This window comes from Mercenaria mercenaria, chromosome 6 (assembly GCF_021730395.1).
Source record: "Mercenaria mercenaria strain notata chromosome 6, MADL_Memer_1, whole genome shotgun sequence".
Taxonomy (NCBI): domain Eukaryota; kingdom Metazoa; phylum Mollusca; class Bivalvia; order Venerida; family Veneridae; genus Mercenaria; species Mercenaria mercenaria.
Window position 1 is genome coordinate 6,866,847 of NC_069366.1, and position 24,934 is coordinate 6,891,780.

Consider the following 24,934-nt stretch of genomic DNA (forward strand, 5'->3'; position numbering starts at 1 on the left):
TGTGTGTGCGTGCGTGTGTGTGTGTGTGTGTGTGTGTGATAATAACTTCAAATTCAAAGGCCACGTTTGCGTATTTTCTCGCAACTAATTACTAGGTCTTAAAACTGTATTAACATTAACATTTACATTTACATTAACATTAAGACTCTTAGAATAAGTAAACACTGGAGGCGGAATGGAGGAGTAATACACGGACCGGCGCTACGTCAGAGTTGCAAGAGTTCACCCCTATGTCCAAAGTGCCCCTGCTGATAGCAAAACTCACATTAGATAAAGTTCAAACACAATGGCACTTTTCTGGGCTACTTCATTTCTTTACTAATGACAGTACTTTTTCTTAATATTGTGTACTGATAAAAACTCTGCCATTGTTCTGGATGGCGATCTAGCACCCGGGTGGTGATCTGGCACACGGATGGTGATCAGGCACCCTCCTGGATGCTGATCTGGCATCCGGATAGTGATCTTGCATCCGGATGGTGGTCTTGCACCCATCTTGATGGTGATCTGGCACCCTGTGCTAAAATTCTATAGGGTGCCAGATCACCACACTGGCCCGGATAGCCGACAATGGTCCCAGATCACCATTCCTGACCCGGACACCTGGCAATGGTGCCAGATCACCCGATAGTTTGTCCGCCTCTCGTTAACACCATATTTTATATTTAACTCGTGGTTATGTCACTCGTGAAAATATTGCATCGCGTGTTCACTCAGTGAAAGATACTTTGATCTCTCACTTAAGCAAATAAGTATTCTCTATCAATGGTATTTTCAAGCTTTGATACTTTTTTAGTTGTACAAATACAGAATACGTTACTGCCAGTTACACAACTTTTATGCATAACTTTAATGAATTATATGTTTAACAGAAATGTTTCTTTTTTATTATCTTTTCAGCTGTTGAAAAATCATGGTATGGTATGCCTCATTCTCTTCTTCTTCTTCCTTCGTCGCATCCTGCCACCTTAAAGTAAACAGGAGAGAGGAATATTGCAATGCTAAAATAGAGTAAAATACTTAATAGCAAAAGCCATCATGAAGCCCTATATATTCATTTTTTTGTGATAAATTTTCATTTTCAGTGTGAAATATCTAATAATACAATATGGATATAACATTTTAAGTATTTAATATTTGTAAAAAAAACAACAACAAGTTTTTAAGATAGTTCTGCACGATCAATTTCTACAGTTCAGATTCGACCAAAATTATCACTTGAACATTGTATAAATCTAATTCAGTCAATAAAAATAGGGTAGTACGTGTGATGTTTTGCTTAAGTCATTTTAAAAACTGAACGTAGGTCTATGTGTTTAATTGTGACACTTTTGTCGGTAATGAAAACAGAACTTTGAAGATGGTTTTTTAAATACTTTTTGGATCTAGTTCACCAGCAAAAATTTTCACTGTAATTATGTAGACAATTACTCTCACACAAACCGATTTTCTTTCCAATTAAAACACCATATCGGCACACTGGATTACAGACAGATGTTTGGCGAGAGTTGACAATTATCCGAGATATAATCAAAATAATATGTCTCTAACAGTGATTTTCTCTTGAGTAAAATTGTATGTCGTTCAAACACATGTTATTATATCACTCTGTGCCCTCGTAGTGTAATTCCTTCGCATCTGATCTCCAAACAGTAAGTTTGTTTAACGATAAAATCACTTTTTGGTATATATTATAAGTGGGGAAAATTTCCCGATTAGGAAATCGGGACTTTCCCTTTTTGTCACTATAATATGAAATAAGGCACTGCCTCAATCGGGAATCGATCCGAGGTACTTCAACTTATCCCATAACATTTGAAAAGAACTGTGTAATGACAGCACGGAAGTACACATTTTTAATTCGTTAGTAATTCGGTATATCGCATGTCGATCCCGGTTTTTGTCCCGAATTTCGTCGCTACGCGTAGGATCGATTCCACTGGTGCCAGACCAGAAAGAAAATGTCTCTGTACATGTTATACCCTACCCCTAGGTATTCTATAAGAACCATGGTCATGAACGGGAAAATATACTAACCCGTTTCAATCGTACATTTCTCAACAGTTCGGCGAATGGGTACCTAGTATATTGAACAAGCGATAATTTATCTTCTAATGTGCTGAAGTCACATTGTCTCAATATTCCATATTGCTGAGATTATCAACATATTTTATGTTTTCGTCAACGTTACAGAAAAAACTTGCGTGACCTTCCCTAATGAACATCAGGTCTAGAGGTCACGGCAGTGTGCACATGTTAGGCGGAACGTAAACAAACAAAAACAGAATTAAAAAAATCACAATTTTACACTAAAACTCGAAATAATGAATGAAATTCATCTTGTATATGATTTTTAATTTGAAATTACACATTGGTCTACATCTGTTCTGTTTATTTTATACATTTTGCACATTTATGCTGCATTTTCACATAACAGCGAACACGTGTAGTAAAATGACGATTGACATACATTTTCACAACAGCCAGTCAGAATGGTTTTGTAATCTAGAACGGAACTTCACCAGGGAAGGTCAAGCAAGTTTTTTGTGTAACGTTGAAAAAACTATAAACTATGCGTTGTTTTTGTAAGATAAGAAGTACTGAAGAAATGTGACCGGTACACAATGGAAGATAAATTACCACTTGTTTGATATCCATAGTAAACATTTACCGAACTGCGTGCTTTAGGTATGAAATGCGCGATTGAAACGGGTTAGTATATTTTCCCGTTGATGACCATGGTTCTTATAGAATACCAAGGGGTAGGATATAACATGTACAGAGGCATTTTCTTTCTGGTCTGGCACCAGTGATCGAATTGTCCTCACTAGGTGTTTTCGTTTACAAGTGCACACTACGTGTATATATACCATATTTCCATATGTATACCGATGTGCAAGACGTTGCGGTTCGGACAAGGTACGTGGACGCTTATCAGTCACAAGTAAAAAGCATACTCTTCCAAAGAATCCGAAGTCAGACTCTATGCACGTGCCGGTAGTACACATTTTTTAATTCGATAGTATATATCTCATTCGGTATATCGCATGTTACCATAGAGGGGTCGATCCCAATTCCCTATTAAGACATTTTCTTCCGTTCGAGAAACAAAATCACCGTTTCTTGATAGGGTTAGAAAACTGATCAATGCATAAGGAATTTCAAGTTTCAGAAATATTGATGGTGCCATTAGAATCTATACACAAGCAGTGAAGTTCTAAAATTCTACCGTTCAGAATTTGTTTAGATGGTATTGTTGTTTTTCAATTGGCCTCGAAAATAGCTCTTCGACTTAAATTCTTAGTGCAAAATCTGCATTTCCTGAATTAGAAATTAAATTTCCTGTTTGGAAAAGGTAAAATGACTTCCAAAAGTATTGGAGGTTAATTCGCTAAACAATGTGAAATCCAACCCAAAGGAGTTTTTGCCACTGGACAAGTTGCAAAGATTAACAGTACACGACATCCACATATTGTAAAGACTGTGTTTTACATGTTGGAACTTAATGCACTGAATGTGGCAAAGTCAAGTTACTAACATTGACTAACAACATAGAATCACAAACAGAGGCTTCGGTTAATAATTTGATGCGTAAGGATATTTAATAGTACAGTAACTGCTGATATAAATATCATTGTCATATTAGAATTACTGATATTAAGTCATTAAGTTGCTACAGTTGCAATGTATGTATGTACAATTTACCATAATTTTCTCAGTTTGTTTACAGTAGGTTCCCAATAACAAGACCAAGTGCAGTTCTTTAAAAAGTGGTTTAAATGATCACCACAACCTAGGCTAGTGACATACTTCTTCCTCCCACATGAAAGTCGTGAAAATCGTTCTGATAATACTAGTAAAAATACAGCTATATTGCATGATGATGATAGGACAATTCAGGTACTCCCTGAATTAAGGCATCGCCACAGTCACAGCTCAATATCAGTTCATATTTTCATGGCCGCCATTGTGGCGATGCCTTAATGTGTTTTGACAACTTTATCTGCAAACTTATTCAGTCAATCTCTTTCCAAGATGATTAGTAACTACCTTACCCTATAGAAATAAAGTGTGATCTTACTCTAATTCATCAAATACTGTGCGTAATGCTAAATTCAAACATATTGTCTTGGCCTTATATATGCCACTGTAAATGTTAGTATATACTTGTATTTCTCATTTTTTCATGCAAATTATGTATAATTACCATCATGGAAATACAATAGAATACAGTTATTTTGTGGCGCGTCTTTAAACAGTTAGGTGATCTAATAATCGAGTTTCCTTTTCAAATGATATAAAATGTATTTCTTTAATCATAGAGGCATTAGTACACTATTTTGTTTTCTTATACGAGATGTGAAATCATTATTTGCATGTTGACAGCTTAAACCTGTCATTCATTTTGTATGAACAGTAACACATAACATACCAACAACCATTGATATTTCAGTGTGTTTGTGTATTGATTATTAACCTAGAAAATGTAGGCACACTGACAAGACAGTTTTGTAGAAATGTAGATCGTACTTATGTCAGCTACTGACTTTATGTAGAAATACAGTTTCTTTAATTAAAGTTTTCTTTAAAAAATAGAAGTCATGTGTATTCATAAATACTACATGTACCTGCAATGAAAATCATTCAGGTTTGATCAAATCTGAAAAAATATTGCTTCCATCTAAAATATTTCATTGCTATTGATTTTGCATTTGACAAAGAAAAAAAGCTCCCCCCCCCCCCTCTCCGACCCACACCCCGCATTCCAGCTCTTTACTGACGGAATACCTCCTTCCGTACCTATACATCTAGGCAAAAATGCACCAGAGGCCTCTATTTTATACCTGTATTTCCAAATATTTCCAGGGGAGACCACCGTGACCCCCTAACACGACCCCCTCCCGTACCTACCCCCCTTTTTTTACGATATGAGCCTCTCTGGTGGGGCTCCACTCTAGACTTGTGCCCCCTCAGTCAAATATTTCTGGGTCCGGGCCTGTGGTTTTTATGGTGTATGTATATGTTCATTTTGCATTGAAACAGATGGTCCTATAAGCGAATTAAAGGACTTTGCGACCACAGAAATATAGAATTAAAAATGGCATTTTAATAGGATTGTTTAAGTATTAAGTTTTAGATCTTTCTTTCTGGTGATAATGTCTTTATTAAACCTTTTTTCCTGCCTCAGAAAAAGAAAATCCTGCTTTCACCCTTGGAAAATCAGAAGCCAAATCTGTTATAGATGACTGTAATATACTAAAATCTATGTACAATGATGTGGATTTGTGAATGCAGCTCAACTTGAAAGTATACAAACTGAAGTGAAATAAAGTTGCTATTGCCTTTTCAGAAGGCCTTACTTCAGTCTTGCATAACGATTGTCTTTCATTTCGAACCTAGTTCAGTATGAAGCTTAGCATAAATCTGAATCCTTTATTGAGCAACTTTTACTGTCTCAGAGCACTAACGCCATAGCATTTCCTAAATCTGATTGCACAGTGGCTTTTGATAATCAAGTAGTGGGAAAAACTTGACCAAAGCTGACAATAAGATGTATGCTTCGGTAGTCATTTTTAGATAACCATGATGAAACATTTTTTTAACTGAACTGGGAAACCTTTTTAAAAAGTCTTGTTTTTATGGCGTTTAAGTCAGAAAAACGCTTTATGTCGTTCACACTCTGTCCGGATAATAACAAATCTTGGCAGATGCTAAAAATATTTCATTTCGGATCATTGCAAGGACTTTTGATTCCATATGTCAGGGATGCTATTGAGAACAATAATGGCTCTTCGGCAGAGGGATATATTAAAAATTAATGTATAAAATGAAAAATCCAAATTATTTGTACGTGCACGAGCAATTGTAAACATAGAGACAACCTTAACTTAAAGAGGCACCACAAAATAACTGTATTCTTTTGTATTTCCATGATGGTTCATGTAATTGTACATGCTTTGCATGAAGAAAATGAGAAATAACAAGTATCTAGTTATAAATTGACAGTGACATATAAAAGGCCAAGAAAATGTGTTTAATATCTAAATGTATTATTACATTAATGTAGCAGTATGCACAGTTCTTGGTGTATTAAGGTGGGTTTAGGCCACACTTTGTTCCTACCGTGTAAGACAATTATTAATGTATGTTATAAAACTATACTGACAAGAACATGACTGAATAAGTTTGCAGATGAAGTTTGAAAACACACAAATTCAAGGAAGGTCTTAATTCTCCACCTGTCTTCTTGTAGAATAGCTGTATTATACCAGTATTATCAGAATGATTTGCACATAGTTCATATGGGAGGGAAAAGTAGATCACTAGGTCGTGGTGGTTCTTTAATCACAGACTTGAGTTTTGTGCAAAAGTTTTGTCTTCAGAGTTTTAATAAAAATAGTTATAATTACTCGTCTTTTTGTTTTAACATTTCCCGATTGGGAAGTTAACAGTTAAACAGTAAATTGCTACATTTCTCAATGGTGAATTTGAGTTTCTTATTCGGGAAATGCAGTTTCGAGCAAAGATTGAGCAAATATGCTTACTTTGATGACAAATGAAAAATAACAAGACTTTTCTGAACGGTAGAATTTTAGAAGAACGTTTTTGTGTACAGTGGTATTATCATAATCTCTATAATTTGATCATTCGTATGCACCAATACATTTTTCTGACCAGAACGGGAAAAATGTCTTTTTAAAGTAACAAGTAGGGGGAGCCCTGATTACCCGATCGGGAAGTTTCCACCACGGATTATTTCTTAGTATTTAGTCGTGTCATGTTTTACGAACAAAATTACTCTAGGATATCAGGATAATTGTCGTTAAGCAATGACTCCCACTGTAACAGACGTGCAAAACTACCTAAACATGAAAAGGATCACCATTTACGCGTTAAGTTTGTTATATTCATCATTAAGGTATTGCATTAAGTGTAGCGTTTAAGAAAAGGACATCATCTAACAGTTCAAGCATTTTAAATTTAGAACTTATATAAAACAGAAACTTTTTTCCCCTTCTCTCCTTTAATTAGCCATAAACTATCATTGTCAATCCAAAAGGACTTCATCATGAAGTTATCATTAATATTCATACAAGGCTCACATATAGCAGTTAAATATTAGATGTCTTAAAACATCCTAATAGACATGCAGTCTATACAATCTGAAATTAATATGGTGCAAAAATAGTAGAAGTGTGATATTTTGCAGTTAGTGTATGAAATGGTTACATAGTATACAAAAAACGATAAATTTTAAAGTAACTCTAAGAGAAAAAAAATCGTTTTTTTTTATAAGCAGAAATGGAAAAACCTGGAGTGCTTATTGCAGCTTTAAACATATTGTGACTTTGAATATTTGAATATGTTGGAAGTGTGACCTTGACTTTGAGCTAGAATGTGATATTGTACGTGGCATGATATCTAGTGCTTATGTAATTGTGCGTAAATGTTATTTGAATAATCATCTATTTCTACAGTTACGATGACCTGTGAACAAGTGCTCTGAGTGTCTTCTTGAGGCGAATGATATTCAAACGGATAACCTTACGAAAATGCTAAACATCGGACACTGAACTTCCTTCAAGTATTATTTTTGTGCGACCGTAACTTTTGAGACAGTCATCCTAATCTTTCATAGGAATGGTTTTCTTGTTATGATGAAGTCATACAGTAAAGTATTATAGTCTGAAATTTTCGATCTCTACGTATGGCATTTACCTTTATGTAACGATATTGCACGAAACAGGTTGTCATGTTTTGGTGGAAGCTCGTTTAGGGGTCACGGAACGAATACGATCACTCATTAAACAGAAATACCTCAATGCTTTACCTTTGCTCTTTGAAGCTCTGGGTTTGAAGTCATGTACGTGTCAATTTGTTTAGTATCTGGTAAATGTTTGTGGAAAATTATTTGTATATCCATTCATGCAGAAAGGTAAAGGACCAGACACAAAAAAACTACCTTAAATCTTTAACCTTGAAGTATGATCCTGATCATTCAGCTAGGATTATGACTTTTGTGATTATTTTGTTTACGTCAAGAAGTGCTAAAATTTTGTTCATTACACTTACCAGTTTGAGTTGCCATGGTTTCATCACGTTTGCCATTCTTGTTTAAAGTCCCTTCTTCTATGTCACCGAGAAGGTGGGTTCGATTTCCCTAAAACATAAAATCAGAAGGATACTGTTCATATCAGATTACCTTGGTACGTACTTGTGAAAACTGTGTCACATTATGCGAGTGAATTCATACACAATACATAATACAAAATGTATAGTGGTTTGATTTGCTTGCATAGCTATAACAAATGAAGAGGCAAATACGACAAAGAAAATATCAGAAACAATTTGTCCTTTCTCTAGTAGGGTACCTACCTGGGCTATCTCTTCTTCTGGAATCGGCTCCCTTCGTTTGTTCAGACGGCTCATGATTCTTTGAAATAAATTCAAGACTTGTGATGGAAAACAGATTTTCAAAATTAAAATAAAAATTAAAATACATTGGATTATGATGATTAATATAAGGACGACTATCGTAGTGGTGGTACATGTGCAACCATGCGAATCAGGCAGTTCATCTGATTTCTCAACATCCCCTGTGAACTGGTCGAAATCTGAAAATATACAAACAGGCCTGCATAGTTTATTGTTGTTAGGGAAAACATAGCAAAACAGCGGCATTGTTTGTCTACTCAACTGGTTATTAACAAATCACAACAAATTAAATCTAGATTCTATTACAATCTGACTAAAGTAATCTATCTTTCTGTGTAATCGCATTTTCCAATATGACTATTTTTATTTCCACCAATCTATTTTTACTTGAACCAGTTTGACGACTTGTTTCAGTAGCGTTTTGGGTCAGAGGGACTGGACTGTAGATTTTGGCTAAACTAATTTTTCTTTAGAATAAAGGTTTCGTCATATTATGAATACAAGAACAAGAGATTTTGTTTTTGAACTATCTTTAAAAATGTGATATCAAGGAAAAATCACGCCCGAATCAGGATTCGAACCCAAACCTTCGCGGAAAAAGATTTTTCCTGCGTTGTTGACCAATACACAACGGAGGAACATGTCTTTATCGAAGTTGATATAAAGATTTATTTTTAAAGCAGTTTACCTCCGGTACCCTGTTCAATTGTGAAAAAAAGAAAAACAACTACATATCGTGTGTTTCCATAAGCTTTCTTATTTAAACAAAAACCCTAGGGCGCAGCTATAAGAATTAAAAATCCATGATAATCTAATCTTAAACTGAAATCCTAGATTAGATATAGATCTTTTTTAACTTCTACTTTCACTTTCAAAATGCAATGCTTGGTGAACATGAGTCTCAACAGCCTGTCCTCAGATCCAATGCGTAGCATTAATAGGGGATGATTTTAATCAGACTTGATTCTGTTCAATCTTTACAAGGTTAATTTCAGATCCAGTAGTAAATATGGCTAGAGTGTAAATTAAGGAAGTTTTTATGATTTCACTTTCTTGGCCTTGTATTTATACAAGATAACCCAGTTTAGCGCTCGACCTAGAAGACAAAGATTACGGCAAGGTTTCATATAGATCAATTTGAAAATGTAGTGTTAATATTTTTCTCTGACGACTTAGCGACATATTTTTCACCTTTCAAGGCCCTATGTCAAACCTACTCTAGACTTCGTAAGGACAAACAGTCTGACCAAAAACGTACATATCTAGTAGGACAAATTGTCTATAGAGCGTTAACAAGGTGTCTATGATCCTTTTGACATTTTGTTTTTACATTTTTTGCATCTTTTGGATGACGGCCACTGACGACTGACACGGCGATTATACTCCCATACGTTGAGCACTTTGTCTACGGTGCACAACTTCAAAAGTTGAATAACATTCCAGAAAACTGAAATGAAGGTAGCTCAAATAATTTTTGAGACAACTGTTACACAAATAATTTTCTCGACAGACGGAAGGACAAACATACTGTATAACCCCCAGAGTAATGTTGGGCAATAAATAGCTCAACCTTATTAACGTTATAGGCGCCCTGTCACACATAAGTACAGAGTACAGTAGCGACATTACAAACATACGGTGTTCCGTTAGAGCCAGTGCTTGCTCCCTGTGAACGCGAAGCGCGAAGGTACGACGGTACGATGGTGAAGCGCGACAGTACGATGGTGACAGTCCGTCTTACTGTCGCGCTTCGCCATCGTTCTGTCGCGCTTCACCATCGTAGTGTCGCGCTTCGACATCGCACTATCGCGCTTAACCATCGTAATGTCGCGCTTCGCCATCGCACTGTCGCTCTTCACCATCGTAGTGTCACCATCGTACCCTCGCGCTTCGCCATCATACTGTCGCGCTTCACCATCGCGCTGTCGCACTTCGACATCGCACTGTCGCACTTCACCATCGTAGTTTTACCATCGTACTGTCGCGCTACGCCATCGTATTTTCTCTGTTAACTTCGCCATCGTACCGTCGTACCTTCGCGCTTCGCGTTCACAGGGAGCAGGCGCTGGCCCTAACGGAACACGGTCCAAACAAGCAGACAATTATTTGACATTCATAAATATATGACCCTTTGACATACATGTATAAACCTTTTGTTTAGACATGTGTTAGGAGTAAGCGATAAAATAAATTTTAAAATGTGATGTAACAGCTGGAAAGAAATTTTCCTGAGTAACTAGAATCTCCCATGTAAAATGATGACTTTTTTGTGTAGACATGTCTTACTTAATAGTACATACATGTCATGTAACAATAAATTTAACTTCTGTATTAAAGCAAGCCTAACAAAAGTTTTACTTTTAACGAATAGTGCAGAAAGTGTGAAGGTATGTGGAACATCGGCACCAAACGTTCCTTTCATCAAATTTAAAATTAAGAAATCGTATTCTTTACAGCAAAAGAAATATAATTAGATATGAAAGTATTATATTGAAAATAAACATACAAGGACACTCGATCTGGCAGTATTCAGATGGTATCTGTGAACATATGAACGAACATTTGGAACATCCTGTGCCGTTCCAGTACAGGTCAGTATCACAATACAGTCTCGAATCTGTATCAAGAAAGAAAAATAATGATTAAATGCTAGAGTGACTACAATATGCTCATATGCCAATTGTTACGACTTTCAAGGAAACATTAATTCGCCCCTAACCCGCAAACTTAGCTCAAAAGGGATAGCGCAGATCTTCAGATTGCGGGATCGTGAACTCGATCCCAGGGCGTGTCCTATGTTCTGTGTCACGACTGATAAAAGACTTTGTATCCGAAATCATTCGTCTCTGACTCATGTGGGAAAGATGGCAATTACTTGCGGAGAACAGGTTTGTGCTAGTAATTAGGAATACTGGTTAGGCTGTTTTCCCGCTGTTATCAAGATAAAATACTGTTGAAAAAAGGCGGTAAACCCAAATCAATACAAAAAACCGTCCCTGTTGGATGTACTCACGCACTGAGTGTATAATAGAGGGATTAAAGGTTAGGGTTAAGTTTATATATTTTCATTCAACGCAAGTATATGTTCAGTGTGGCAGAATTAATGTCTTCCATTCATCCTCTGTTGTAAGAACAGGGAGTGATTGAATTTTTATTTATATCAGATAGATCACGATTAATATTAATTAAGACTGCTTATTTTTATGAATGAAACATTTTTGCTTTTTAAAGTATTCCATGCTATTTTGTTTTAAATATTTTATACTCTGAAGATCAAGGTCACAAATAAAACTAGCAATGGTTAGCTTAAATAAGCAGTCATGCTATTATCGCGACATGATAGGTCCAGAAAGGTCTCAAATAAAAGTAGCAATAGTTAGCTTAAATACACATGTTATTACCTCGACATGGTAGGTTCAGAAAGGCATCTGCATTCGCATCAGTATTTTTATTTGGTTCAAGAACATGATGTATATCTGTGGCGAGATTAGCCCAGAATTCGGATTGTGGACTTTTGGTTCCGTCAAATACGAGTACAACAAACACCTTTCTTCTCTTCAACTCTTTCATTGCCTTTTCTTCGTCATCTGTCTTTGAGTTGTTATTAACAATGAAAAATATTTCTTCAGCTGCCTTTTCACTTTTCTGAAAGCTGTTTGATATGGCTTCCTTTAAAGATTTGTATGAAATTATATCATGTTCGGATTTTCTGCGAGTAACATTAGTAATACTATATCTCCAGACTCTCTTTTCGTCGTTGTCTTTAATAAAGTCTATTATATTTCTGAACTTTTTATCTACCGTGTCCAAACGAATACTGGTTCCTTCAGGTGTTTTTTCTATAATTTGTAGAACATAATGTACTTGAACATCAAATGCGTCTTTCCCCTTGCTACGGTCCCAGATGATATAAGCCTTAAATGGCGAGCATATCTGCTGATAATCATTTGGTTGAATCTCTGAAAAAGAAAGCTTTCTTATCACAAATATTGTAACTGTTTTTATTTCCATGCGTGGACGATCAATCAGAATCTGAAAATAGAAGCAGTATATGAAGCGACACATGCCAAAATGTTCTTACATACATATGACATCCCCGTAAAAAAGAACAACAGAGTATTTATGTGCAGATTTTAACGATATCACACTCGAATTTCATCGATAGCCTGGACATGAACTGCAATATTTCTTGACTTAGAAAATGGTTTACGGAAACAGAATGCATTTTTCACAACGCTTTTGTGTTTTGTAGAGTCATATCGACACAGTTTAGGTCATATGTTGACATCCACAGCTTTAAATGTGGAGAAAGGCGCTCCACCTTACACAATCAACCCGCCGTAAGTCATGCATTTCCACTACCGTTCACGAGCAGGCTCAATCAGACCGAGCCTGCAACATTTTTATTTTTGTCGTGTTGAGCGACCTGTGAACATTAAACTTTTTCTGTGTTACTCATATAGATTTCTTCCTGTCACATAAAATACACATTTCTATGGCTCTGTACGGTTAGCTTATTCCAAAAATGATTTGTTCCGGTCTTATGGCCGACCTTGATTAAAACCCGTCGGCCTTACTAGTATATGATTAGTGATTATCAAAACTTTAAACAAAAGTTATATCTTGCTGCAAAATCCGAAATGGCGGTGCCCATATTGACCCTTTCTTGACATTGCTTACTGGCATATTCTGCCAGTTAACAAGATCGCCGACAAGGCTTTTTCCTGATGTCCAAATATTGGCTTTGTTCCATATACCGGTATTATTTTTTTTAAGTTCAAAGCAAATGTTCCAAAAAACAAAGAAAACTATTAATCGATATGTATTTTTGATTAGCTAAAGAAAATCCTGGCATAATGTGTTGCTTTTCGCTAATAATTCTGACAATTTAAAAAAAAAACGTCAAAAAATGTTCCTCAATCCACTAATCGAAAGTGATCAGATTTGTTATACAGAATTAAGTAGGTCATGTTCAGATTTTACTCTAGGGATAACGCATGTTTTTTTTTCACGTTGACGTCATTTTCTGTTCAATTATCCGTTTTGGGGCTGTAATACGTTTACGTTTAGCAACGGAACGCGCATATACAAAATTGTGTTCACGTGAGCGCGAAAATCTCTCTGTTAACACACGTTTTCCCTTCTGTTAAAATACCCCAACAGCAGTTTTATGCTAGAATAAGTATAGAAATTGCTAAAATAAATCTTAATTCGTAGGAGAAAACAGTCTACCCATAATCAACATTTCAGTCATACCAAGCTATTTTTAAAATAAAATTTATCTTTAACTTTGACTGACCCACTCAATGATTTATAATGCCATCATTCTGTTTTTCTCTTCCTTTTATCCTCTTTATAAGCTGTCTGAAAATTATCATACATGAGGTCGTAAGAGCAGTTCGGCATACAAGACTTTTATCTATTTTCCATGTGGTAAAAATATTGACAGAAATAAAATCCTTCCTTTAAGGTCATCTGCCTATGTAGCTTGTTCATCTGTGAAAGTTTGAAGAAAACCAGGCTAATAGTATGGGAGGAGTTCGACACACAAGATTTCGTGATGTACGTACGTTCGGAAAGACGGACGGACAGACGTACGGACAGCAGCAACTCTTAATGTTCCACACATAATGTGAGTGGTTCCCTTCTCCTACTATCACTGGATTTAACACCTAACATTTTAGCAATAGTGGATATTTCAATTTCTGTTTCTTCATCAGGGTAATGGTTACTAATCAATATAAAGTTTTTGAAGTAAAATTGATTCATTTTCATCAAAGTTCATTGTTTATCTTTGCGATATATCTAATTGATACGAATTTTTGTTTTATGTATGAAACAAACGAGTATCAAATTGTAGTATTTTGATATACACTGACGCAAGAAATAAAACTTCCTTTAGAGTTATTGTTAACAAATGAGAAAAGAAATTGTTTTTCTTGCATGTTTATTAGACTCATCTCTCATTCAGTGTTTAGTATCTGCTAAAATATTATAAACGATGGGCATGAATAAAAGTATGTTCCATTGTTTCTCGCTCGTTTTTTGCAATAAGAACATAAATTATTATCTTTTTTATGTACGAGATGTAGAAATGAGTTTGTAGCAAGAATATTATGATTTATTTTAAATTGACAATCTTTCAACTTTATTTCTTTTACTGTTTTTAAGTTTTTGCAATAGTCCTTAAACTTACAAAATCCGGGAAATTCACACTGTTGTACCAATTTGTTCGGTACCACGACACTTTTCGTATCTGTAATTGTATTATATAAAAATACAACTGCCTTTTTCATCTTTAAGTAAACGTTATAAGTAAGGGCTCTAATACATGTTTGTCTTAAATTTACTAACCTCATTTGCATTTTGCCTAGTATTATATTTTTCCATTGGATTGGTATATTTGAAAGTCTAAAAAGGTTCCTCTTACCGTGTACTTGGTTTTTAGATCTTCTGAATTTATAATTCCCATCATTGTCGAGTAAATCTATAATATAGATGATATTGTTTCGGTACTAATTTTCTAAATATTCCGTTTTAATTCTAAAATTAAGAAATAATAAGTATCAAAATTAGGTTTATCATAGAATAACCCGAGTTTGGAGTTTTTCTGCGTATGCGTATATCACGAAGGCCTGAGTGATATATAGATCGATAAACGAGGGTTTTCTACGATAAACCTTATTTAGATACGTATTATTTCGATTCTCAAATAACATTAGACGAGAATCAGAAGGTTTTTTTTTTTATTGAATGTAAGTTACAACTGCCTGCTATGCCGCAATATTTGGCTAAAACACGGTGCGCGCGCAGCATAGTTCAAGGTCGGTTTATTGCAGAATAACCCGAGATAGATTTTACTCTACAAGTTTGTAGGTTATTAGCTGGTCAAGTTAGAATTAAGAAGTAATAAGTTCCCAAACGTGGTTTATCGTAGACTAACCCGTGGTTTGAGTTCTTATGCGTAAGAATATATCACGAAGGTCGTAGGCCTGAGTGATATATTGTTTCGCATATGAACGAAAATTTCGGATTATTTTACGATAAATCACACTTGGGAACTTGTTATTTCGATTCTAACACGACATACTAGTATCAACAGTGTTAGAAAAAATGGTAACTACTTTTTACGCACCTGGATCGGATGACGTCATTGTACGCGAGTGATTTATTGCAGGATAACCCGAGACAGATTTAGCTCTACATATATGTAGGTTATTTGCTGGTCGTGTTAGAATGATGGTTATACCATAAAGGCGAGTATAAAACAAATTGTTGTTGTTTTTTTTTCGCAACAGTCGCAAATTTATACCAACTATTGAGCGCATTTCTCCAAAATGGATTATGTACTTCTCTGGATAGTACTTTAGTATTTTGTGAGCCGAAAGAGAAAATATTATCAAATGAAAATGTTAACAGAGATTTCCCAGTGTCTCAGTTTGCCGTTGCAAATTTCAAAAATACCTAAAACTAAGTCATTTATTTTACAATTATCATTATATAGGCATACAGACACTAAATAGCCTGAGAACCTATGAAAAAATGGTAGTCGCATAATGGCGGATTCAAATAATTCTCAGTTCTTTTTGCTGTAAGAAGGATTTTTCCTTGAAATCATTGCTATATATTGGTTGAAATCATATTGCATGCCTATACTTGACATACTGGTAGCACTTGTATGTTGAAAAAAGACTCCAAACTGATTTAACATGTGAAATTTATTCATACACCCCTACCCTAAATTGTGATTGTCATTTCAGTGTAAAAATTATGGTGTGTCCGTTTGACCAGAAATATTTTTCTTGCATCAAACATGACCCCTACTTTTCTTTGGATATTTTATCACTATAAATGTTGCTCTACATGAAAATGTAAGTTAAAGAAATTTAAAATGGGTCTACGTGTGTATTGCAGCATTGTGAAAACTTGTCATTTTATATAGAATATATAGTGCTGGCTATTTAGTGTGTTATAAATATATAAATATACCTTAATATACAAAGGGCAATATTCTTATACAGTGATTTAATTTTTGTTATAGAAAAACTAATATCCCTTTAATTTAGTTCATGGTCAGTTAATGTTTATCTTGGACTTTGATTCAGAGTAATTTACTGAAAATTATAGATTTGGTCCGCAAATGTTCCAAACACCTTGTAAATACCTATTTATTTTACATAAAGAGTTTAAAGAGATTTGTAGAGATACATGTAAAACAAAAGATCTGATACAATGAAAAATTCAATAAGAAAACATCTGTCACGGAATATATGAACGAAACATTTTATGTAAAGATGGTAGGCATATGTGACATAGTACCTTGCCAAATGACACACCACAGTGGCTCAATCAGGTATAGAACCTCAGACATTTTGATGTGGAGGTAAGCAACATATAACACTCAGCTACAGCACATCAAAGCTACCACACAAACTTTTAGGGTTAGGTCATTTTAATACTTTCGACTCCAGGACTATTCATGCGTTTTGGAGAAAAAGGCCTCTGGAATAATTGGGAATTTTGTGGTACTTTCTCAAAATTGACGGGGAAAGGTATGGACAAGTCATGGGAAATTTTAGCATTTAATCATAAATGTTTAATGGCTTAAATATTTGTTCTTTTTTCAGTTTTACTGGCAAAGCTACTAGAAAAATTGTTTGTCCGCAATATATTACAGTAATCTTGAATTTAAATTTCTTTAGGCTGTACAGTATTAAAAAAACTTTGCTATATGTTCTATATAACATTAACAATTTTCCAAGAGCTGTAATTTAAGACATAGCCAAGCCAATATAAAAAAGAATTACTATGAATGTGTAATATTTAAACTTTGATGTTTTGTTTTGTATGAAAGTACACCGAAAAGAGCGAAAATGTGATTATTGGGGATTTTTCACAATTTTTGCAGCAAATTGCAATGAAATGTTCATTTTCTATTAAAATCTGACCAAAATAGCCCATTATACTCATATCTGGACAAATCTTACATTGTACCAATGTTGATGTTATATGCTGTACAGTATTAAAAATATTTGCTATATGTTCTATATAAAACTAACAATCTTCTGAGACCTGAAACATATAGCCAGACCCATTTTAAAAAGAAATTACAAGCCTCTCCTTGAAAATGCTACCAAAAGGTCGAGTATAGGCCCACAATGAAATAAAAACAGAAACTTACTTACATAAAATATGATAATTGCACTTTAACTGCGAAAAATGAGGATTTATTCTTTCCGCCATTATTCGACTAGCCCGGTATTGCTGCATGATTACCTATTTAGTACGATTGTACCTTTAGGAATCTGCTGATTCTGTGTGTAGAAATTGTTTTGTAGATGCAGTTTTAGAAGAAAAATTTAGAGAATTTTCATTTCAGAATTTTTGCTGCGTAGCGGAGATACAGATCTGCATAATATAACTTTGGATGAACTTTTCAGAAGTAATCAGACTCTTCTGAACGTTCAGGATTGTTATCATTACAACAACAATATCCTCGGAAAAGAAGGAAAAGGTCATGTCGCAAAATTACATGGCATTCGATAATGTTAAAACGTTTTGGTACTTAATTCAATAAATGTTAATATATCTTTGTATTTTTCTAATGTTTCTACTTACAAAAAGCACACAGTATAATTGCAAAGTCATTTCTTAATTTTCGCCGAAATGGTGTGATCCTCATGAAGGGGAGGCAACAGCTATAGGTGGTCGACTTTCAATCCCTCTGGTATTGTCGCCTAAATTGACTGACGTGTTATTTCAATTTCGGACATAATAAAATTTGGGGCGTTTTGATAAGAAATTTAACGAACCTAAATGGACCGGCTTATCACTTAACTTACAAACTATAGAAGGAAATAAGAAATGAAACAAGTTTTTACTAAAACAACATTCAATGTATTTTACTAAAACAACATTTAGTATATAATTACTGTAATATATAGGCATTGGAACTAAAAGTACAAACTTCAAGTAGGCACTAGCTATTTTAGATGTATGTGTAGCTAACTGCATCAAAGTATACAGACCAAAAATATTTAAAATAACGTTTTCTGAAATAGAATTATTTGAGCTGAAAATAAATATCATAGGTAAATTGTTTGGAAAAAATGGGAGACAACTTCGCTAAAACTTTATTGTAGGCTTGGGTGACTATGTACATACAAACCATGCATTTTTTACCTCTAGGCATGAAAACATCATGTATAATTATTGCACTTTCAGCAAAATTAAAATATGTAAAGATCAAATCATATAATGCCCATGGGGAAATATGACAATTTTTGGTTGAAATTTGTCAGCAAACAGACTATTTTGTTTAAAAAGTTAAACCCACAGCATTTCACAAGGTAAATATGTTGAGGAAGCTATTGCTGGAAAGAGAACAATCTCTGCTACCCATATATATGCGTCAAAGTATGGGAAGAATATCTAGAAATATGAGAAAATCATAGAAAACAATACCAGGACTGTATGATGCATGACTGTGTTATCCTAGCAGAACTAAAATAGATAGCTTATTTTACCATTACATCGATATATCATGGACAAGATTAGGATTGACAAACAACGGTGTTCTCTCAACAATTTCACTCTATAAACAGATTGTTTCCCTTGTGTAATGAGAGTTAGGTTATGTCTCTAAATCATAGTACTATAAAACTTGATACATATGCAACAGAAAAACCATTTTCTATTATCAAAATAAAACAAAATTTGAAACAAGTCTATTTTATGTACATGTGCTTCTTATTTGAGAATGATTCATTTTTAGACAGATATGCATAAAGTTGTAGTAATATTGATTTATAAAATACAAAAAAAAAAAAGATTTATAACTGTCGACAAAATTCACTATCTGACTTTGTAAAAATAAAAACGTTAAAGAAAAAAAAATGTATCAATATAATATAGGTTGAAAAGTAACAACTTTCAATTCATGTATCATTATCCGTTTTGAATTAATGAATTGATAATTTGGATATGATTTCAAAATATCAACAGGGGGTATTGTATTCTCTGTTTTACACTATCAGTTGGAAAAGTAGTGATGCAAAAAATAAAAAATGACATTTAAACATTATTCTGTTGCTATTATCAATAAATTCCGTATCTTAAACGCATGTAAAACCTTATCAGTATTGTATCTATATGTTGTTTAAACGTTTCTTCATAAGTTTTATTACAAGTATGCTCAAGGTCTTTTATGGTAGCTTTAGTTTAATTATCTTACAGTCTAGAAAAAATGCTACATGTTTAATAATCATGTCTCTGTTTAATAGGAAATCAAATTAGGTCGTGTTAGAATGAATTGACTTTGTAAAAGTTATTAAATGTTTATGAAAATGCCATAAAAAACAATTTTCGTTTTCAAATAAACCTAAGTTAATCCACCTGGTAAATGGATACCAGTCATTTGCTGGGAGTAAGAGTATAAATCCAATGGTATTTAATGTATCCGTTTATAAATATGAAGAATATTGACATAATAACGCCCATCCATAAATTTTGTTTGTTCAGAGTTAAACCTGGTACATACAACGATAACTCACATACTGCCTTAAAGACTTGACCAGTGCTTGCAAGTCTGATGGTCGTAGTACTGAGCTGTTAACACAGTTACTTTCTCATGGATCTTAATCCATTTTACTTCGTAGGCAGTTAAACGAAGGATGTTGGTTTAAAGCAGAAACCCAGTACAGGGGAGACAGTTAGATCCGGAAAACATGTTAGTTCTGGTACTGATTACAAGAACGTAACTGAAAATACTATTTAAAACGCTTCAAACAAATAAAGGAGGTATAATACGTTATGATATATTATGTTTATTTGTTAATGTTTACTTAACAATGAAATTTAAAATAGAAAAATTGGAAACTCCACAGGTCGCTCAACACGACACAAATGAAAATGTTGCAGACTAGGTTTGATTGAGCCTGTTCATGGACGTTAGTTGAAATATATGCTACCGTCCACGCCCTTTAGCCCCGGGTTGAGCAGAACTCAATATTACACATGCTATTAAAAGATAGCGTTATATTATTAAAAGATAACGTTGTTATGTGATGCACGTAGCTTGTAAATGAAATTCGAAGAAGCGAAATACTGTTTTGATCTATGTAGGACTAGACACTAAGTAAGTACAAACTTTTATATTTACCAAATCAATGTATGAAATTATGGATGAATGGCATATGACCACATATTGACAATTATATGTGTTGAAAACAAATTGAAATTCGATATTTAGCTTAGATTTACAAATAAAAAAATTTCTACATTGACATTTTCATAGGTTTATTAAAGATATTTCATAATCTTGTCACTATTAACGTTACGATTTTTACCAAAAATTAAGCATTTTGCTTTTCGTTAGAAGAGGCAGCAGTTATTTTAACCATAAATCGTAAATTATGTTTAGATTAAAAACAGATTAACAATATTTTATCAATCTTACGGTAGTATGTTTAGGACATGCAATTATTTTATTAGATTAAATTATCTCGAGCGCACGACATCTTATCTCGAGCGCTCGACATCTAATCTCCAGCGCACGACATCTTATCTCCAGCGCTCGACATCTTATCTCGAGCGCTCGACATCTTATCTCGTGCGCTAGACATATTATCTCGTGCAAACGACATCTTATCTTGAGCGATCAACATCTTATCTCGTGCGCACGACATCTTAACTCGAGCGATCGACATCTTATCTCGAGCGCACGACATCTAATCTATATATATTTAGGCCCTTTGTGTGTATTTAGGTCATCAGTAAACCATTCGGACAAGTTGATAATTAGGGTCCCGCCTATTCGGACGTTATATAAACTTTCTCAATGTACATGTACATGTTTATCACATCATTTGGGAGAGCAGTGCACATAATTGGTCATCCTATCTTCAAAATTAAATGAACATAATCAATGATGCTTTCTGCATGTTAGAATAGCAACAAATCGCAGTTCGACTGATAAATTCGCGTAGAAAAGTTATAAAATTGCATGCATGAATTAAGAGACAACAAGGGAATTCTTTAATATATGGACGAATCCTACATACTAAATCTTTTTTGTTTTGTCAAGGACTTAAATTTATTTCTTTGCGTTATCACTGACTTTTTTGCTGCTTTTTTTTTTATCAGTATGCGTATTTAAATTGTAACCCTGCAAACACGTGAAACGGTTATAAGTATAATCGAAACAAAAGCAAAAACGGTGGCAGTCGGATGTTTTTTTACGGTGGTATGTTTAGGACATGCATTTATTTTTTTAAGCTGAAATAATCTCGTGCGCACTACTTCTCGAGCACATGTCATCTTATCTCCAGCGCACGACATCTTATCTTTAGTGATCAACATCTTATCTCGTACTCACGACATCTTATCTCGAGCGATCAACATCTTATCTTGAGCGATCAACATCTTATTTCGTGCGCACGACATCTTATCTTGAGCGATCAACATCTTATCTCGTGCGCACGACATCTTATCTTGAGCGATCAACATCTTATCTCGAGCGCACGATATCTTATCAATTTATATTTAGGCCCTTTGTGTGAATTCAGATCATCAGTAAAAATATGAGACTGCCACCGTTTTTGCTTTTCTTCAATTTTTCTTTAACCGTTTTCGTGTTTGCAGGCTTATAATTTAAATACGCAAACTGATAAAAAAAAAAGGCAGCAAAAATTCAGTGATGTCGCAAAGAAATAAATTTAAGTCCTTGACAAAAAGAAAGATTTAGTATGTAGGCCTCGTCCATATATTAAAGAAATTTCATTATTAAAGAAGAGTTTTCCCTTAATTCATGCATGCAATTTTATACATTTTCCGCACGAATTTATCAGTAGAACTGCGATTTGTTGCTATTCTTACATGCAGCAAGCAGACTTTGATTATGTTCATTTAATTTTGAAGATAGGATGACCAATTATGTGCACTGCTCTCCCAAATGATGTTATAAACATGTACATTTACTTGTGGGAAGTTTAAATAACGCCGGAATAGGCGGGACCCTAATTATCAACTTGTCCGCATGTTTTACTGATGACCTAAATACACAAAAAGGGTCTTAATATATATAGATATTATGTCGTGCGCTCGAGATAAGATGTCGATCGCCCGAGATAAGATGTCGTGCGCACGAGATAAGATGTTGATCGCTCGAGATAGGATGTTAATCGCTCGAGATAAGATGTCGTGCGCAGGAGATAAGATATTGATCGCGCGAGATAAGATGTCGAGCGCACGAGATAAGATGTCGAGCGCACAATAAGATGTCGAGCGCTCGAGATAAGATGTCGTGCGCACGAGATAATTTAATCTAAAAAAAATAATTGCATGTCCTAAACATACCACCGTAGTTTTTACTGATGCCCTGAATTCACACAAAGGACCTTAATATATATTGATAAGATGTCGTTCGCTCGAGAAAAGATGTCGATTGCTCGAGATAAGATGTCGTGCGCACGAAATAAGATGTTGATCGCTCAAGATAAGATGTCGTGCGCATGAGATAAGATGTTGATCGCTCGAGATAAGATGTTGTGCGCACAAGATAAGAAGTTGATCGCTCGAGATAAAATGTCGTGCGCACGAGATAAGATGTTGATCGCTCGAGATAAGATGTCGTGCGCACGAAATAAGATGTTGATCGCTCAAGATAAGATGTCGTGCGCTCGAGATAAGATATAGTGCGCACGAGATAATTTAATCTTAAAAAAATAAATGCATGTCCTAAACATACCACCGTACAATCTGCATTTTCAGTACCCCACAAATCGAAATTAAACAGACTTAACTGCATGTAAACAGGAAGTGCTAATTTACAAGTTTTAGTTAATCGACAAAATTTATCATTTTCCGAACGAGAACTGTACATCTAACTTTGTTAGATAATCAACAGTTTTAGAGTAATCATCATACTTAAAGAGATGTCTATTAGTCTAACTCCCTTGCAATTATACAATTGAGTGGCAATGTAAACGGTTTTACACATTATCATAATTTATTTTACAACACAGAGAATTAGGGTTTGATTTACCCTTAAAGAGCTGCTTCATATGTTGTGTTTTTTTTCAGCTCATTTATGGTAACAAGTTAACTTTTAACAACCCGCTAATAAAATCAAATATCACTTACTATTTTATAGTGGAAATAATACAGTTTTGCTTCTACCAAAATGCCACATTTATGAACATGTGTTGTAGTACCTGTTAGGTAGGATTAGAGTAGGTGTAATTATACTCATCTGTATTATATGCCAATGTTTTCTCTGATAATACGAGTTTCTGTTAAACACTGTCATATCTTGAGTTTTTAAAATCTGCATTAAATTTGTTTTGTAAAAACAAGTTAGAATAGCTTACTCAATGTGCAATATAAATTTAAAGCAGTTATTTTGATTTCCGTGATTTATACTTCTGGTGCTTTTTTGAAAAATACTTTCCTGCTTTTAATAGAGGAGCAAGGCGACAGGCGCTTCCCCCTTCCTCCACCCCCACAAACATTCTTTTAGGTTTCTTTGATAGAACCACCGATCTTCCGTAAATCAGATGAATAGCTCCCTCACATGAGGAATTAATATTTATGTCTGGTTAGCTTAGCTTAATAGACATCACATAACTAAGAGTACGAATAGTCGATTTTCCATGACGACTAAACAGCGGACAAAATGTCTTTAGAAATTCGCCATCCACATTTAATTCCTCTGTGGCCAGTAACATCTAGAAAATATGTCAGTACTGGTATTGAAAGGAAGAACATAACAGGAATACTGATTTCAAAAGGCTCTATACGAATGTAGCACATCCACACACTGTATTATTTCAACAATAAGGATAATTTAAGCAATTACCTGTATCAGAAAAATAACCAGGTAAAATCTCCAGAAATACGAAAACGAATACAATAACTGACACCATAGCTCCTTTTTTATGTGTGGTTAACAAGCGGAAGTGTTTTTAGTACGGCTTAAAGATTGTGATTTGTATAAATTTATGACATTATGTCTATTTTTGGTAATATATATAAAACGAGGAAAGATAAAACTGTTATCTTAAATGTGAAAATGTGTGGGAGTATGACCTGTTAATAAATTTGATGTAGCGAAATATTTATCTTATCAATGCATACCATGTGCAACTGCAGTGGTCTCGAAAATTGTTCAAGTACGAAAGCTTGAAGCTTTCATCAAATTGAGCTAGAATAAGTTAGTATAAACTAAATGCGAAACATTTTTACTTTAAAAATAACTGCATTGCAATTACATTTCGCAAAAAGGAAACATTTTGAAATGGATAAATACATAAAAAGAATTATAAAGTTCTCATCTCTTTTTCAACGATATATTTTTACGAGCCTGTAACGCTCGCAATGATGAAAATGTGGTTCTTCTAAATCAGATAATCAGGCAAATTACTGTTGTATAGCAGACAGTCAAAAAAGAAGTATAATGCTCTAACTAATACAGACTGCCTGATGTGCAACGGACATACGG

At 34.4% G+C, this 24,934-nt stretch overlaps 1 protein-coding gene across 2 annotated transcripts; it reads right to left on the reverse strand.

The window, feature by feature from the left end:
- LOC123550350 (uncharacterized) lies at positions 1-24,430 on the reverse strand. Of its 2 annotated transcripts, XM_045338778.2 has the most exons (7): positions 24,293-24,421; positions 14,867-14,923; positions 11,838-12,395; positions 10,943-11,053; positions 8,377-8,615; positions 8,074-8,161; positions 1-967 (listed from the first exon to the last, which is right to left on the reverse strand). In XM_045338778.2, the coding sequence occupies exons 1-7, from the start codon at positions 24,357-24,359 to the stop codon at positions 912-914; spliced, it is 1,176 nt and encodes a 391-aa protein (XP_045194713.2). In that variant the 5' UTR covers positions 24,360-24,421; the 3' UTR covers positions 1-911. The 2 variants fall into 2 exon arrangements, with proteins under 2 accessions (XP_045194713.2, XP_045194714.2); XM_045338779.2 differs by lacking the exon at positions 14,867-14,923 and having other exon boundaries at positions 9-967; positions 24,293-24,430.
- Positions 24,431-24,934: the final 504 nt, after the last annotated feature.